The sequence below is a fragment of the Dromiciops gliroides genome, chromosome 2 (assembly GCF_019393635.1).
Source record: "Dromiciops gliroides isolate mDroGli1 chromosome 2, mDroGli1.pri, whole genome shotgun sequence".
Lineage (NCBI taxonomy): Eukaryota > Metazoa > Chordata > Mammalia > Microbiotheria > Microbiotheriidae > Dromiciops > Dromiciops gliroides.
Genome location: NC_057862.1, coordinates 238,979,111 through 238,996,737, shown reverse-complemented (window position 1 = coordinate 238,996,737; position 17,627 = coordinate 238,979,111). Strand labels below are relative to the sequence as shown.

Genomic DNA, 17,627 nt, shown 5'->3' with positions numbered 1-17,627 from the left:
AAAAGGAAATGCTTCCTCATTTCTTTTGCCCAGATCTTTATTAAAGTCATTTAGTGTTTGGCTTCATTTTAGTTTACATTATTGTAGTTGGAGAACCTTCTGGTTCTGTTTACTTCATCACTCATCAGTTTTCCTATATCTTTTTTTTTTTTTGGCAGGGCTCTGGGGGTTAAGTGACTTACCCAGGGTCACACAGCTAGTAAGTATCAAGTGTCTGAGGCTGGATTTGAACTCAGGTCCTCCTGAATCCAGGGCCAGTGCTTTATGCACTGTGCCACCTAGCTGCTCCCCTCCTATATCTTTTTGAATTGATTATATTTGGGTTTTTAAAAAGAAATTTTTTTTATTATTACCTTTTTTTTTAAACACTTTTATTTCTGAATATATCACCTCTATCTTGACCTTAACCAGCAAACCATTTCAAGTAACAAATTTTAAAAAGGGGGGGGGCAGCTAGGTGGAGCAGTGGATAAAACACTGGCCCTGGATTCAGGAGGACCTGAGTTCAAAACTGGCCTCAGACACTTGACACTTACTAGCTGTGTGACCCTGGGCAAGTCATTTAACCCTCATTGCCTGCAAAAGGAAAAAAAAGAAAGAAAAAATGGGGAAATGAAAGCTGTTTAGCAAAAAGTTACTAGATAATGGGTATTGAACAGTATATGCAATATTTCACAACCCTAATCCTTCACTTCTTTAATAAAGGGAAGGAGGTGGGGGTTTTTTGGTTGTTTTTTTTTTACAACTTTTTTCCAGGGCCAAGTTTGTTCATTATAATTAAAGTTTTCAGCTTCCCCCCCTTTAAATTGTTATTTTTCTTGGTTCTATTTAATTTAGCTAATGCAAGCCTTTCCCTCCCCTGAATTTTTCATATTCATCATTTAGAATCCAACAGTATTCCATTACATTTATAGGCCATAACTATTAAGCCTCTCATTTTAGTTCATAGGATCATAGATCAAAAGCTTGGAAGGGATCTCAGAGGCCATCTTTTCCAACCTCCTTATGAAGAAATCAAGGCCCAGGGAGTTACTGAAGATTGCTTGGGTAGTTAATGGCAGAGATGGTGGTCAGACTCCAGTCATGTAACTCTAAAGACTCTTTCCATGGCAGCAGACTGTAGAATAATTAAAAAGCAGTTGGTGATTGGGACAGAAGATCAGGAATTAAAAGGTGGCTGTGTAGCAGGGAGAGTCCATTTGAGATTGGAAAACATTTGCATTGTTAGCTGGTGAACTCAAGGGTAAATGGGGGGTGGGGGGAATGGGGAACGGGGGACTTGGAATTGAAAATTCACAGGGTATGAATGGCAATTGAGAGCATATGGGAAAGGGTTCACTAGGGAAATACCATGATAGTATTGTGGTCAATGTAGGTATGTTTTCTTGGTTCTGCCTATATAATTTTGCATTCATTCTTATTCATATTCATCAGTAATAGTCTTACATTTGTGTATAATAATTTGCTTAGCTATTCTAAAGTTGATCAGATAATAAGATTGTGGTAAAAGATCTAGATGTGGAAGGGATCTCAAAGCCCTAGATCTAGTCCATTCCTTAATTTTACAGAAAAGGAAACTGAGACCCAGAGAGGTAAGATTTACCAAAGGTTACATAAGTAGTAATTATCAAAGGTGATATTTGAACCCAGGTCCTCTAGAGCAGAGGTGTCATACAGGGAACTGGAGTGCGAACAGCCCACAAAAGTCCCTAAAAGATAAGATCCAGATTAAAATGGAATTGGGAAATATTTCACAAAATTAATAAAAATATAACACAACAAAGATGACGTTAGTTTGTGGTTTTCTTTTCTTTCTTTTTTTTTTTTAGTGAGGCAATTGGGGTTAAGTGACTTGCCCAGGGTCACACAGCTAGTAAGTGTTAAGTGTCTGAGGCCGGATTTGAACTCAGGTACTCCTGACTCCAGGGCCAGTGCTCTATCCACTGCACCACCTAGCTGCTCCTGTGGTTTTCTCTAAGTCATGCTATCCTCCAGGATCCCTTTCTATTCGAGTTTGACACAGCTGCTCTAAAGCAGAGGTATTGAACGTCCCAAAGATCACTGATGGCCTGTAGCACTCCTGAATGAACTGGAACAGATTAAAATGTAATTGAGAAATATTTAACAAAATATAAATAAATAGAACACAGATAATGGTAATATGTAGTTTTCTAAGCCTATGCTCCCTTCAAGGATCCTTATGTATATGGTATAGTCTTTTATCCTTCCTTCCCCCTCCTTCCTATTTGATTTAATACCACTGAGAGCCTGGCAGGCTGCATATTGATTTAGAAAACTACATATTAACATTACATACGTTCTACTGAAATTTTATTTATTTTGTTCAATATTTCCCAATTACATTTGAATCTGATTTGGACTCGACTTACAGGGGAATTTGACACCTCTGCTAGAATCAGGCCTCTTTTCTCTGTTTGGCTGCCTTAAGCTACCCCAAAAAAATGCTCTGGAGGGCGCGTGTGTGTGTGTGTGTGTGTGTGTGTGTGTGTGTGTGAAACCTCTGTCACTGACCTCATAAGATACATATCTAGTATTATGGTCTATTATTAAAGCATATAGACATTTCAGGCTCTCCCCCCCACACACACTTTCATTTTTATGTCACTGTCATTTCAAACTCTGTCCTTCCCCCTTCTTTTGTCCAGTCCTTATAAGAAGAAATTTCTAAAAAAAGCAATTTGTAAAACTAAACAATACATCAACCAAGTTTAAAAATAGCATATTTGTTGTTTCATATCCATAACCCACTACCTAAAGAACTGGAAGGGAGTTGCATTTTCTCATCCCTTTCAGGGTTAAGTTGGTTAGTCTAATCAGATGTTTGATCTTTGATTTCATTTTTTAATGTTATTTCCATTTTCATTGCTATAGTAAAATGTATACATATCCATGCAAACATCTATCTTGTTTGCCTTTTGGCATATTCCAGCTGTTCAGTCTGGCTCTTCGAATGTTTCTCTGAATTACCAATATTTAGTTTTCTATGTGGCACTAATATTCCATTACTTCATGTGCCACAATTTATTCACTTTTTTCTCAGCTGATGGACATCTGTGTTCATTTCTATGGTGCTTGGGGTATATGCCTAGTGGTAGGCTCTCTGAGTTAGTTGACAAACATTTATTAAGCACCTATTGTGTGCCAGGTACCCTGCTAATAATAAGCTCCAGTCAGAGGATGTGGATATTATAGTCAAATTTTTTTTAAGCATAATTCCAAATTATTATCCTGAATGGCTGGACTCAATTTACAGCTCCACCAATAGTGTATCAGTAGTCTTGTCTTCCTGTAAGTGCCTCTAGCAGTTTGTTTTCAGAATTTACTTGTATGGCCCATGAAATACAGGAAATAATTATTCCAATGGATGGGGCTTTCCTTTTTTCTGGGAAGAAAGGTACAGTACAAGGAGCTCCAAAGATTATCATATGTAATCTGTTCTCTTTTTTTTTGTGGGGCAATGAGGGTTAAGTGAAAAAATTGTGGCACATGAAGTAATGGAATCCATTTATCATAGGATGCAATATTATTTTTTATTTTTCAGTCAGCAACTTATTTTGCAGATATATCATTAGCAGAAGCCTGGGAGAATACTTCAGTAGCTAGGAGGCAGCACAGCTAATTCGCTTGATTCATAGAAGGCCCCTGAGGTGGTTTAGTGGAGTCAGGAAGACCTGAGTTCAAATGTGGCCTCATATACTGTGTAACCCTGGGCAAGTCACTTAATTGCCATCTGCCTCAGTTTCCTTGCCTGTAAAATAGGAGTAATAATAGCATTTACTTCATGGGTTTTTGTGAGGATCAAATGAGATAAAATGTAAAGTGCTTTGCAAACTTTTGCAAAATTTTTAGGCAAAGCTTTTTTGGGGTCAGGAACTATTGTCTTTCTTATGCTTGTCTTTTAGGCTAACACAGTGCCTTACAGTTGGTAACTGTTTCCTTTGTTGAATTGTTGAAGGGACTGACTTAGAATAAATTAGCTTTCACTTTGGTAGGTGAAGTCTTTTTTTTGTTTGTTTGTTTGTTTGGGGCGGGGCAATGAGGGTTAAGTGACTTGCCCAGGGTCACACAGCTAGTCGGTGTCAAGTGGCTGAGGTTGGATTTGAACTCAGGTCCTCTTGAATCCAGGACTGGTACTTTACACACTGGGCCACCTAATTGCCCCGTGATAATATATTCTTTTTTTTGTTTTAGTTTTAGTTTTAGTTTTGGTGAGGCAGTTGGGGTTAAGTGACTTGCCCAGGATCACATAGCCAGTAAGTGTCACGTGTCTGAGATCAGATTTGAACTCAGGTCCTCCTGAATCCAGGGCCGGTGCTCTATCCACTGCACTACCTGGCTGCCCTAATAATATATTCGTAATCTTTTTCATGACTTCAACTTTGCTTTTCTCAGAACCCAAAATATAAAATCTTTGTTAAAACAATTAGGTAATTGACTTCTTTTAAGATGTTGAAATAGGGGCAGCTAGGTGGTGCAGTAGATAGAGCACTGGCCCTGGAGTCAGGAGTACCTGAGTTCAAATCTGGCCTTAGACACTTAACACTTACTAGCTGTGTGACCCTGGGCAAGTCACTTAACCCCAATTGCCTCACTTAAAAAAAAAGAAAGATGTTGAAATCAATATTTTGAGATGAATGGTTTTGACAAATATATAACTTTAAGTTTTTTGCTTAGAAAGGATTATTATCATTAAAAATAAATTTTCATAAAAATGAACTTGGAACTAAAAATGCCATATGAACCAAGGTATTCGCTTGTTTTGTTTTTCTACTCCATCTCCTAAGGAGAAAGTTCAAGGCTTGGGGAATATTCAAACCTTTTAGGAGAGGATTTTTTTCCCCATATAAATATTTTATTATTTTCCAGTTACATTTAGAGATAGTTTTCAACATTTGTTTTTATAAGATTTCTGGTTTCAAATTTTTCTCCTTCCCCCAGTAATCGGATATAGGTTATATATGTACAATCACATTAAACATATTTCTGCATTAGTCATGTTATGAGAGAAGAATCAGAGCAAAAAGGCAGAACCTCAAAAAAGAAAAACAATGAAAACAAGAAATAGTATGGTTCTATCTGCATTCAGATTCAACAGTTCTTTTTTTCTGGATTTGGAGAGCATTTTCTATCATGAGTCCTTTGGAACTATCTTGGACCACTGTATTGCTGAGAAGAATCATGTCTATCACAGTTGATCAACACACAATGTTGTTGATACTGTGTGCAGTGTTCTGGTTCTGCTTATCTCACTTCATCATCAGTCCATTCAAGTCCTTCCAGGTGTGTCATTTAAATTTAATGTGTGGTCACCAGAAATCTGCCTGCTCATCATTTCTTACAGCACAATAGTATTCCATTACCTTCTTATACCACAGCTTGTTCAGCCGTTCCCCAATTGATGGGCATCCCCATAATTTCCAATTCCTTGCCACCACAAAAAGAGCAGCTATAAATATTTTTGTACATGTGGGTCCTTTTCCCTTTTTTATCATCTCTTTGGGAAAAAGACCTAATAGTGATATTCTTGGTCAAAGGGTATGAAAAGCTTTATAGCCCTTTGGGCAAAGTTCCAGACTGTTCTAGGAGAGGATTTTTGATGGCCTTTCTCTTAGATACTGCCTCCTATTAAGTGAAATATCTCCTAAATTCCAGATTTGGGTTGGTGTAAGGGAACCATATTTTATGGACCTCCTTCCCCCCCCCCCAAAAAAAAAAACAAAAGTAGGTTAAAAGCAGAATGTTTCAGGGGAAAAGATGAATAAAGGAATTGTGAGAAAATAATGGGATTTGGCAGATACTCAAAGCTCACCTGGAGATTAATCTAAACTGATTGAATTAAGTGAGAGTGATTGACTGCTAATTAGCCTACTTCAAGTTAATTAGATTGTAACCACACCTGGCTGGCCCTTAAAGAGGTATTGTTCTCACAAGCAAAGGACTTTGAACTCAACTCCAGACCTGTGAACCAGTGGATTTGGATGACATCTACCAATCAGCTTGAAGAAGTGTGTAAGGACTGCCTCTGCTCCAGACTTATAAAAAGCTTCCACACTTAGTTTGAGGGAGTTACTGGTTGAAGCAGGCTAGTGGTGGAGAACTTGAGGAAGAACCCGACCAGGCTGGAACTCTAGCTGGATAGGCCTTTTCTTAACCTTCTGAACTGCACATCAGTACCTGGTATGCTTTAATAAATGCTTAATGCCTAAAGACTGGTGCTGAAGCTTCTAATATAAGGCTACTACACATTTAGATTTTTAAACATCAAAGTTGGTGAACCAGCCAGGCTGTGGTTACAATCTAATTAATTTGAAATAGGCTAATCAGCAGTCAATCACTCTCACTTAATTCAATCAGTTTAGATTAATCTCCAGGTTAGCCTTTGAGTACCTGCCAAATCCCATTATTTTCACACAGATTGAAGGTATTGGTTTCGAAAAAGAAACTACTTAAGTAAGAATGAGACATACAGAGAGAAAAACCCCTAATTTGAATTATAGTCTAAACACCATGACAATGAAAATCTTATGTTTTAGTGTAATTTGTATTGAATATTGAAGGGAAAAACCTTAAGTGATTTATTAATTATAATTTTTTAAAAGGTCTGATAAGTCCTATTCACATATTTCAGACTAAATTAAATGATGAGACTACTTTTTTCTCTTCAGTAGGAGCTGAGATAATACCAGTTATATTGTTAGAAAGAGCAAAGTGATTCATTTTATAGCCTTTCCTGTAACAACCCTCTTTTGAATGTGAGGTACCTTACTTACATTAGGGGCATCCAAGAAGAAATTGTTTAGGAGTGAGATCTGCCTGTAGACAGGATGTCCAGAAGTATGCACTAAAATTCAAGTGTTAAAAGTATATTTTTTGGGGGGTGAAATAACCAGTTTTCCAAACTTATGAAATAAATTGGAATGGAAATGCCATTAAGCAGAGTTTGAGGAAAAGTGATAGTTGCAAGTAAAAAGGAAATAGTTTTGTTTTTTGTTGTTGTTTCTCCTTTTCTTAAATTATCTCACAGCAACAAATGCCCACATAGTTTTGTTGTTTGCTTGTTTGGGGGGTGGAATGGGGGTTAAGTGACTTGCCCAGGGTCACACAGCTAGTAAGTGTCAAGTGTCTGAGGCTGGATTTGAACTCAGGTACTCCTGAATCCAGGCCCAGTGCTTTATCCACTGCGATACCTAGCTGCCCCCGCCCACATAGTTTTAGTGGGAAGATTTTCATAAATATCTAACCTAAATTCCTCCTGTTGTTGGTCAGAATGTCAGCTCATCTATTTATTTAGTTATTCATTCATTCATCCTACTTATTTATTTTTTTGTTTGCTTATTTATTTGCTTACTTACTTACTGATTGGTTGATTTTGGGCAATGAGGGTTAAGTGACTTGCCCAGGGTCACACAACTAGTAAGTGTCAAGTATCTGAGTCCAGATTTGAACCCCTGAATTCAGGGCTAGTGCTTTATCCACTGCTCCATCTAGCTGCTCCCAAAACACTAATTTTAGCAGGACCTAAATATGTAATTTTTGCAACTACTTGCATGTATTAGGCTGCAGAACCTTCCTCCTGTAACCCCCTCAACTTTGTTTTTTTAACCCTTTCCCAGGCTTCTTAGTGTAGGGAGTGAAATAGGAAAATAGGAACTTTTAGCTTTGTACTCTAAAATGTTTTCAGTGCTTATGTTCACTTTATTAAAAGTGCATTGAAAAAAAAAGTGCATTGATGGGCAGCTAGGTGGTGCAGTGGATATAGCACTGGCCCTGGATTCAGGAGGACCTGAGTTCAAATTCGGCCTCAGACATGTAAACACTAGCTGTGTGACCCTGGGCAAGTCACTTAAACGCAACTGCCTCACCAAAAAAAAAAAAAAGTGCATTGATGCTTTGCTTTTAAGAAAATTGATACACAAAAGCTTAGAGCTCTTGAAGTGATTCCTAGGATCAGAGTTTTAGAGCCAGAAAAGATCCCATAGGTCATCTAGTTCAGCATTGTCTTCTTACAGCAGAGGAACCTGAAGCCCAGTGAGCTTAAGGACTTGTCCAAGGTCACACTGGTAGTAAGTAGCAGACTTATTGATATTCTCTATCTGAAGCAGTGTTAGTATTCTAGACATACCTAGAATCTTAGAAATACTATTCAGTTGAACCCAGATCTGAGCAGCAGTCCCTCCTTGTAAATTTTAAATAGGGACAGGAATAACCACTTGATGGGTAAAATATTATAGCACTTTAAGGTTTACACAGTTCTTGACATATTTCATTTAATCCTCACAGTCCTGTGAGATAGGTGCTATTAGTACCTCCATTTTACAGTTAAGGAAACTGAGACTGGGAGAAATTGTACTAGCTTACACTTTTGGGGGGGGGGTAGTAAGGGTTAAGTGACTTGCTCAGGGTCACACAGCTAGTAAGTGTCAAGTGTCTGAGGCCTGATTTGAACTCAGGTCCTCCTGAATTCAGGGCCAGTGCTTTATCCACTTCACCACCTAGCTGCCCAAGTAGCTTACATTTTATATAGCACTTAGTATGTTCCAGGCACTGTGCTAAGTTCCTTACGATTATTATTTCATTTGATCCTCACAACAACCCTGGGAGGTAGGAGCTGTTTTTATCACTATTTTACAGATGAGGAAACTGAGACTGAGCAAAGTTATGACTTCCCCAGGGTCACATGGTTAAGTGTCTCAGGCTAGGGTCAAGCTCAGATCTTCCTCCCAAATCTGGTGCTCTCTCTACCAACCTTGCTTTACACTATTTATAGATCTATCAGTGACTGACCAACTCCTAAAAGCAACTCTTAAAGATAGGATCTTTTTATTTCAATCATATTTAAAGTTTTACCTTGCTGGTTGTGTTTGAAATCCTGAAGCATTTTTCTCCTTTTTTTTTTTTAAGTTAGACGTAGCTATTTATTTAAAAAAAAACTTTTTTCTCTTAAGAACTTTTCAAGTGTTTGATCCTGAGTTTTAGGCTGTGTATTAATGTTTTAGAAAATTATTAAGATTTAGGGATTACTCGTTTGCACATAAACAGCCAGAAATCATCATTTGCTGGCACATTTAAGGTAATTTTGGAATAATAAATATCAGTGGATTGTGAGGAAAAAGAGTTGCAATTATTTTGAGATTATTTTTTTTTCTTTAAGATTTCTCCAGTAAGAATGTCTTTCCCTCCTCACTTGAATCGACCTCCTATGGGAATCCCAGCTCTCCCACCAGGTATCCCACCCCCACAGTTTCCTGGATTTCCTCCACCTGTGCCTCCAGGTAAGCTGGTTTTGTTATTGTTGAATGAATAGTTTTGTGGCTGTTATGGAACCAATACTTTCTGGAGTTTCTTCAACTTAAATAAATATCTGATTTGAATGGGCTGGATTTGAGGGCTTCATAGTATTTATGTTAATCCAAACTGTTAGAGTTCATCTCAAAATTTGGATTTTTTTTTAACCTCATCTGGGACATAACTTTATCATAACTTCTAAGAAGATAAAGGCACAATGTGCCACAATTTAGAAAACTACTCAAGATCCTGGTATTAACAAAAAGTAGTTGATTTATTTATTTATTTTGTAAGACAAGAGCTTTCTCTATTAACTTGCATGAAGTTAGTGTTTAGATACTACTTTATTGGATAATTCAAAATGAAAGAATTTAATTGGGTACGGTTCTTTCCTACATGGTCATTGTGAATAATGATTTTAGGTATTTCAACCTTTTTTAGAGAGGCTTTAAATCACACACTAATTTCTTAAGTTGGAATTTTACAGAGTTTCCACATGAATGTCTGTTTCATTGATGAACCCTGTTGCTTAGCAAACCAGTATTGTAGATTCACAGAGCTAGTACAACATGATTCCATGTTAGAAGCTCTGCAAATTGCAAATTCAGCTGTTATATACTTCCTTTTAGAAAGTCACACAGGTTTAAGCCTGATCTAGTAACAATTCTTGGGGGGTTGAAACAGAAGCTAGGTTACTTCCTGTGACCTTAACTGAATATTTGAAAATCTGTATCCATAGGGCTATCCTGTGTTAGAACCTAGTTTTTTCTCTTTTGGAAACCAAAACAACATTTACTTATGTGCAACTGAATAGTATTGTGATTCTCACACACACCAATGGGGTCCACTGGATAACCAGTATGTTAAGCAATAACAACCTTTAGTTCTCCAATCTTCTGAACATAAACTTCTTGTGGGAGATAATCTTCTTAGCTTATTATCACTTCCTTCTAGGCCAATCTTCTTATACGTTCTTTCTATTCCCAAGGAAATAAATGTTTTAGTCTAGTAAAATATGGAGGGGATATTCTGCTTTAGAAGTTCACATTAACCATGTATTCAGTTGTATTCAGTTGCGCATATGTATTTAGTTTTAGGTTCTTGAGGGCCTAAGTAGGAAATTAAGGAGCAGTTTTCCCAGCCTCATGACTAGAGGAAGCATGTTTTATCTACTGTCTTTTTTTTTTTTAACCTAAATTTCAAATCAACAGCAACCATTCCACCTCATCAGTAGTTTGGGAATGGAAATCTCAAGGATATGGTAAGGAAGGAGTGTTTGAGCATCTAAAGGGAAAGAGGAAGGTTAGGGTAAGTAGGATGCTTGAGACAGTAAACCCTTCAGTGACCTCCCAATTAGTAATTAAAATTGTTCTTTCTGAGCTAACCTTAATGGATATTTTAATGGTAGACCTAATCCTAATGTTCTTAAATAAAGCCCTGATGTACTTGAAGTGTACTTAATAGTAATGTTCTGGATGCATACATATTGAGAAGTAGGGCTTTCTGGATATAATTTCCAGCTTAATTGTTCAGAATCACAGAAAGATGACCTTTGGGGAATTAGCACCTAAATATCCCTGGTCTAGGTAAATACTCATTCTATATCTTACAGTGTTTTTGTTAAGACAAATGAGAAATTTTAAATCCCTTTGAGATGTTGAGGAGAAATATTAAGTGTAATGTATTTTTCTGATGAACACAATACCAAATTTAAAAGGGAAATAGAAGGTAAGTAGGGCATGTTTCTCTTTCAAGAAAAAAAAGTTGAACTTTATTTTCTTATACTGTGGGTCAGCAGACCCCCAAACCAGATGTCCAGTCTTCCTCTTCCATTTAGAAGGTGAAGTCATTCTCATTTCATTTAGATAGCGGTAATTCTGTTACACTTTCAATTCCAGGGGGACAATATATGTAAATCATATTTCCTCTGGGAAACAAATTTTACCTAAGTGGTCTCTAACTATAGAATTATCATCAAGCTGGTTGCTGTGTACATCGTGAATAGTTTAAAATGTAGAAAACTAACACACTAAATTAATGTAACTCAAAACTGTAGTACCTGATTGAATTGTACAGTCAGTATGATTATGCTACCAATTAATGTAATAATCTATTATAGCAATTATATGCAAAAGGTAGAAAATACTTAGTTGAAGTATTAAGACATTTCTTAATATATTGAAGTTGTATTTGAGAAATAAGCACAATTTCTTTTACTTACTAATGTTATTTCAAGTAAAATTAGGGTAGGAGAGGGAAACATACACTTAATATTCTTAGATTATTAAGAAAGAGGAAATTAATTTTTCCTTCAGTCTCTACTGACATTTTATGACTATTGTTTATATTTTATGACTAGTGTTTAAGTATGAAGCTTACATGTGAAAGAAAGAATAATGTTTAAGCTATTGTGATATAAAGCAATCCTACTTTTTGTTTGTAGTTTCTTAGAAGTTTTTGGTTGAGAAGTTTTAAGATGAAAAACTTAGGTTCAGAAGTTGGTCTCTAATTTTGGGGTTTTATTTGGAAAAGTGTCATAAACCATGAAATCCTAATTTCATAAAAATTCTAGACGTTATTTTGAACTGCATTGAAAATTTTTATAAAACAGATTAATGGATTAATTTTTATAAAATGAATTAAGTGAACAAAGCCTCTCTTATTTATATCTTATTTTCTGGTTTGCATTTATAGACAGAAATGCAAGAATTTGGACCAGGCTCAGATAGAAATGAATCCTTGACATAATTATCCTTAGCATAAATGGTCAGGGTAATAACTAAAAGTCTTCTTAGATTATTTTAAAGCAATATTTTTAAAACCTTCTAAACTTGGATTTATAGTGTATACTTTTGTTTTTTTCAAGTTTTATTGATGTCTTATTTTTTGTCCCAAAACACTTTTCAATATAACCCCCTCCCCTATAGAGCTATCCTTTCTTTATAACAAAGAAAAATAATCACTTCAACCAACTCTGTAACCCTGTCTGTCATTGTCAGCGACGTTCAGTATTTTTAGACCTTCACACTCCCCCCAAACCCACTTGTTTCATAATTTATCCTTTGAAACCTGTATTGGTCATTTTATTGCATTTTTTTTATGTTACAGGTTAGATTATTGTTAACTTGATTGTTCACCAAATGGATGGTTTTAAAAATTAGACTTTGGAACATTTTATCATGTTGCTAGACCTTAACTAAAACTTTTTTGATTTATTAACAGCCCCTAATTAAAGGTAGCAATCATCATTTAAATTAATGTTAAGAACAGAAATGTCAACATAGAATCTACTAATTTGTTGATTCTTCATGGATATTAGTCTGTTAATAAACTTGATCTGTCATAACCTTTGCAGGCTTATAAGAAATACCAAATGCCTTCAAAACAGATCATAGACAAAGTAAAATCTAAAGTTTTCTTCTTTGTTAGTGACTTTTAGACTAATCTCAGTGTTTGCATGATTTTTATTTGATACAATAGAATACTATACTCTTTAGTTAGTCCAAATTAATTTCTCAGTGGCCACTTTTTTTTTTTTAACTTAAAAGAAAGTACTAGGGGGGAGCTAGGTAGCACAGTGGATAGAGCGCTGACCCTGGAGTCAGGAGGATCTGAGTTCAAATCCAGCCTCAGATACTTGACACATACTAGCTGTGTGACCCTGGGCAAGTCACTTAACCCCAATTGCCTCACCAAAAAAAAAAGAAAAGAAAGTACTAGAACTACTTTTAAGACATAAGTTAATTCACATTTATGAAATAAGTTAATTTAACCAAACATTAGTTTTGGGGGATCTGCTGAACCTGATGAATTGACAAAAAAAATGCAGAATTTCATTCAGTTTTTACAGAGAAAGCTGTGCATGTTGTAAAATTCTGCTTGCTTTAAAAATAGCTTTTTGTTGCATGTACTGCCATTTAGACTTGCCTGATATCAACTTGCATTCAAAATGATAGCATTTGTATGAGTGCCACCTTTTTGTTACTTATATTTCACACAATATATAAAATTTGGGTAGTGTGTTAATTTTCTGAGTGATATTTTCATTGCATGTAATAAAGATAGACTTTCACTTTCTAAGAATCTTACAGATATGATACTTTTTTCTGTTTTCCTTTTTTCTTAGGGACCCCAATGATTCCTGTACCAATGAGCATTATGACTCCTGCTCCAACTGTAAGTATAAAATTTAAGGAGGAGTAGGGGGTACTCTTTTAAGCTAAAAATATTGTTAAATTAGGTTGATTTTGTTGTGCTTACACACATTTTAAAAATATAATTAGAAACATTGCATATATTGTCTGGTTTTATATATATATATATTGATCCATCAGTTTGGCTGATTTTTTTCCTCTTTTTTCTTAAAAAAAATTATTTATTATGGTATGGCTCTCTGGGAGGGGAGTGGAGAGGGCTACAAGGGGAAATTTAGGCAAGAACAAAATAAAATATCACTTAAAATTTTATTTGAAAAAAGAATAATTAGAATTCTTAACTGAAAACTGTCATCAGTTTGTATCAAATTATTTGAGTAATTTGTGTTAAGGTATATAATAATAGTTTACATTTATGTAGTACTTTAAGGTCTTAGTTTATTTTTACATATTATTTAATTTAATCTTTACAACAACCCTGTGAAGTAGTTGCTGTTATTATCCCCATTTTACAGATGTGAAAAGTGTGTCTGAGAGGTTAAGGGACTTGCCTAGGGTCACACAGCTAAGTAAGCTTCTAAGGATTTAAAGTAAGTTCAATATTTGAACTCAGATCTTTCTGACTTTTAAGTCCAACACTCTACCATTCGGATGCCAAATTGTATATGCTAATGCATGTGCATAAAATACTCCCATGAATGCCTTTTGTGTGCTCTGTATACTGAGTTCTGGGGTCATGACTTGCTTCCAGGCTGATTTTCACTTCACAGTCAGAAGTGTTACTATGGGTGGGAAGGTCCTGATGCACAAAACTCCAAGAAGGTGAAATGATAGTTTTTGTCTTGGACATTGGTCTATATGGTTCTGGCTACCTCTGTGCCACCACAGTTTCCTTTCCTGCTTCTTTCTGTCTCTCTCCTTTCCCTCTCCTTTTCCGTAATGTGACCTAGGGCCTTAGTTATCCAGAGCACAACCCTCCCCTTCTCCCCCCCCCCCCCAAATTTTTTGCCCCACCCCGGGCTTGCCCTTTCCCATAGCTTTCCATGCTCCAGAATTATTCATCTTCATCACTGTTCCCTTGCCCTAAAGTAAACATTTCTTATTCCCTCAAAGCAAATCAATTATGTGAAGATATGAATAATTTCTCATAACCTACCCACCTTGGCTTAAGTGAAAGGATAGTTGTTTTCCTAGTAGATCTCAGCCTCCAGAGAGGAAATGGGTAAGGGAAGAAGGGAAAAGGAAAATTTGTGTCACAGGTGACCTCTTCTGGAAAAATCAAATTCACTGTGAAATATGCATGAGGGGGATGCTGCTAGAGGGCTCAGTGGATAAAGCACTAGCCCTGGATTCAGGAGTTCAAATCTGGCCTCAGACACTTAACACTTACTAGCTGTGTGACCCTGGGCAAATCACTTAACCCTCATTGCCCCATAATAAAAAAAAAAAGAATTATACCCACTTGCACACAAATCCAATTAGAATAAAATAATATTTAGAAAAAAGAAATATGCACCTAGCATTATCCTTAGAGCAACTTTCTGCCCCGTTCAATTCTTCTCCTTTCCCCAGTTAATCCCAGAAATTCTTGGCTTGACTAGAAAAAGTAATATTGATTATATATGGAGTATTTATTATTTATACCTATTTCTTGAATAGCAAAATAACAATTAGATATCATTAAATCAGATTAGCTTAGTACATTTTATTGGATAACTAAATTCTTTTTTTTTTAAAGTTCATTCTCATAATTTGTTGCCCATAAATTATGACTTCTCACAAATTAAAAAAAATCAGAGGGTTTCTTGGTAGGATAACAGTTTTTTATGTCTTTCCAAATCCAAAGATTCCGGGCTGAAGCCTACAGGCTATATGTTTTCCACTGCTTTGAGACAGTTAGTTTGATTTTGAGCCTGTTTTTTCCCATGCTGAACAAATAAGAATTTTTTCCATGTTGATATAAATGAGTGATGTTTGTTGAAAGCTAAAACTCATGATTTATTTGGTTCAGAAAAGAAATAAATAAGAAATGGATGAAAATAGTAAAGGGATAAGTAAGACACAGAAAATTTGTGAACCCCAGGAAGAAGGATTCTATTGTATACATACTCATCACACTAGGTTTATTTATTCATAATTTAGTATATATCGTATCAGTGCAAATTCCTGCAAATGGCAGCTATAATTTTAGAATAATAGTAGCTTGTTTTTATAAAGTGCTTCACCATCTCCAAAGCAGTTCCTATGAACTATAGGGTAGTATAAGCACTGCTATCCTCATTTTACAGGTGAGGAAACTGAGGCTAAGATTGGTGAAGTGATTTATAGTCATAAGATCATAGATTTAGAACTAAAAGTCACCTTTATTTAGTCCAGCCTCTCCGTTTATGGATCAGGAAACTGAGGCCCAAAGAGGCTAAATGATTTGCCAGGGTCATATAGGTAAGTAGAAGAGCTGAGATTGAAACCTAGGTTCTTAGATTTTAGGTACAGTGTCTTCCAAGCTTACATGGCTAATGGCTAATAATTAGCATGGCTGGACTTTTTTGGGTTTTTTTTGTTTGTTCTTGTTTTTTTGCAGGGCAGCGAGGGTTAAGTGACTTTCCTAGGGTCACACAGCTAGAAAGTGTCAAGTGTCTGAGGCTAGATTTGAACTTGGGTCGTCCTGAGAATCCAGGGCCAGTGCTTTATCCACTATACCACCTAGCTGCGCTGCCCCGCCCCGCCCCGCTCCCCCCCCCAAGCTGGATTTTTAATCCAAGTCTTCAGATCCCCAGCATTTTTTGCTGGCTCTCACTAGAATATCTTCCTTGATAGAAGGCTGTTCAGAGGTATCAATAAAACTAAAATAATAAAATCAGTACTTTATAATGTATAATGATACCTACTAAAAATGAAACCCATGTCTGAGTTGTGGAGAATATATAGGAAAGTTATTTCGGTCAAGAATTTGTGTTTTATAGGGGAAAATGGATTAAATTGAATTTTCCTAATAGAAAAAAATAGAATCCTGTTTATTTTGGAGCTGTAGGTAAAGTCTTAACAGTTTAAATAATAACCTTGTAATGCCTCTTTTGCTTTTTTCCTCTCCTCAGAACCTTCTTTACCTGCTTCATGTTTAAACATTTCATTAGATTCAGCAAATACTAATTGAACAAATCAATTGTTATGCCTACCTTCCCGTTTCCCTTTAAAATTCTTTGGTGAATCATTGCCAGAGTGGATTTTGACTTCAGTCTTTTCCCCTTAACTATGAATATTGTTTCAACCTGTATTGTTGTAAGTTATGATGTGTAAAAGTTCTTCTAATTATTAGACACAGTCTGCTACAGAGTTTTAAACTATTCATTGCTTGGAATAATACCCCAAATCTTCTCCATATTAACATGAATAATTAGAAATCTTGTGTATCATCAGTCTTTAATTTGTAACTGAAATTCAAAGTGGCTTGCTTGGAACTTGGATTACTTATTCCTAAAGAAACATTCTTAGTGATGGTTAAGTTTCCAGGCCAGATTTTAAAAATGCATTGTTTATAGCTTATGACATAACTGGGCTATAGTACTAACAGTCCTAGCCAGAGTTCTGGGTCCTGGGAGTAGAAGACTTAAATAAGAGTTTCCTCCATTTTTTCTGATCATAGAACCAGCACTAGGCAATATTTAGGAGCAGGCTAAACTTTTCTTTTAGCACCCTCACATTCACCTTTTATATACCTTTCCCTGGTTCTTCATGTGTTCAGTGTCTTCATATTGGCCTAAACTGTGGCATTCTACCCAGGTTTCCCCATTCTCTAAAAATATAACTTGTTACAAACTCCAGAATTACCCACCTTTCCTTCTCTCCTAATTAAAGTTTCCATTCTCAGTCCAGCTGTTTTCAGCCAGGTGTTAATACCTCATACTTACACGGTGTTTTAAGGTTTTACAAAATGCTTTCTTCATAGCAACATTATGAAGTGGGTAGTACAAATATTGTCATTTTACTAAAAGAAAGTTAGTGTTAAAAGGAACATAGTCTGAAATTTAATCCGCAATGATCTATAAAGTGGCCGATTATGAGAGAATATTTATTCCTATAATTTTAGACTACGGGAGGGATGGGGGGGGGCGGGACACGAGGCAGGGAGTTCTGGAGTCAAATCTCTTGATCTGTTTTTTCTTTTCT

At 36.0% G+C, this 17,627-nt stretch overlaps 1 protein-coding gene across 5 annotated transcripts in view; it reads left to right on the top strand.

Moving 5' to 3' along the window:
• The window catches only part of RBM25 (RNA binding motif protein 25), a 53,977-nt gene that overhangs the window by 5,719 nt on the left and 30,631 nt on the right, over positions 1 to 17,627 (top strand). For all 5 annotated transcript variants that reach the window (XM_043982723.1, XM_043982720.1, XM_043982724.1 and 2 more), the window contains 2 exons: positions 9,173 to 9,293; positions 13,433 to 13,482. In XM_043982723.1, the coding sequence (XP_043838658.1) occupies positions 9,173 to 9,293; positions 13,433 to 13,482 (171 nt within the window). The remainder of the gene's footprint in view (positions 1 to 9,172; positions 9,294 to 13,432; positions 13,483 to 17,627) is intronic.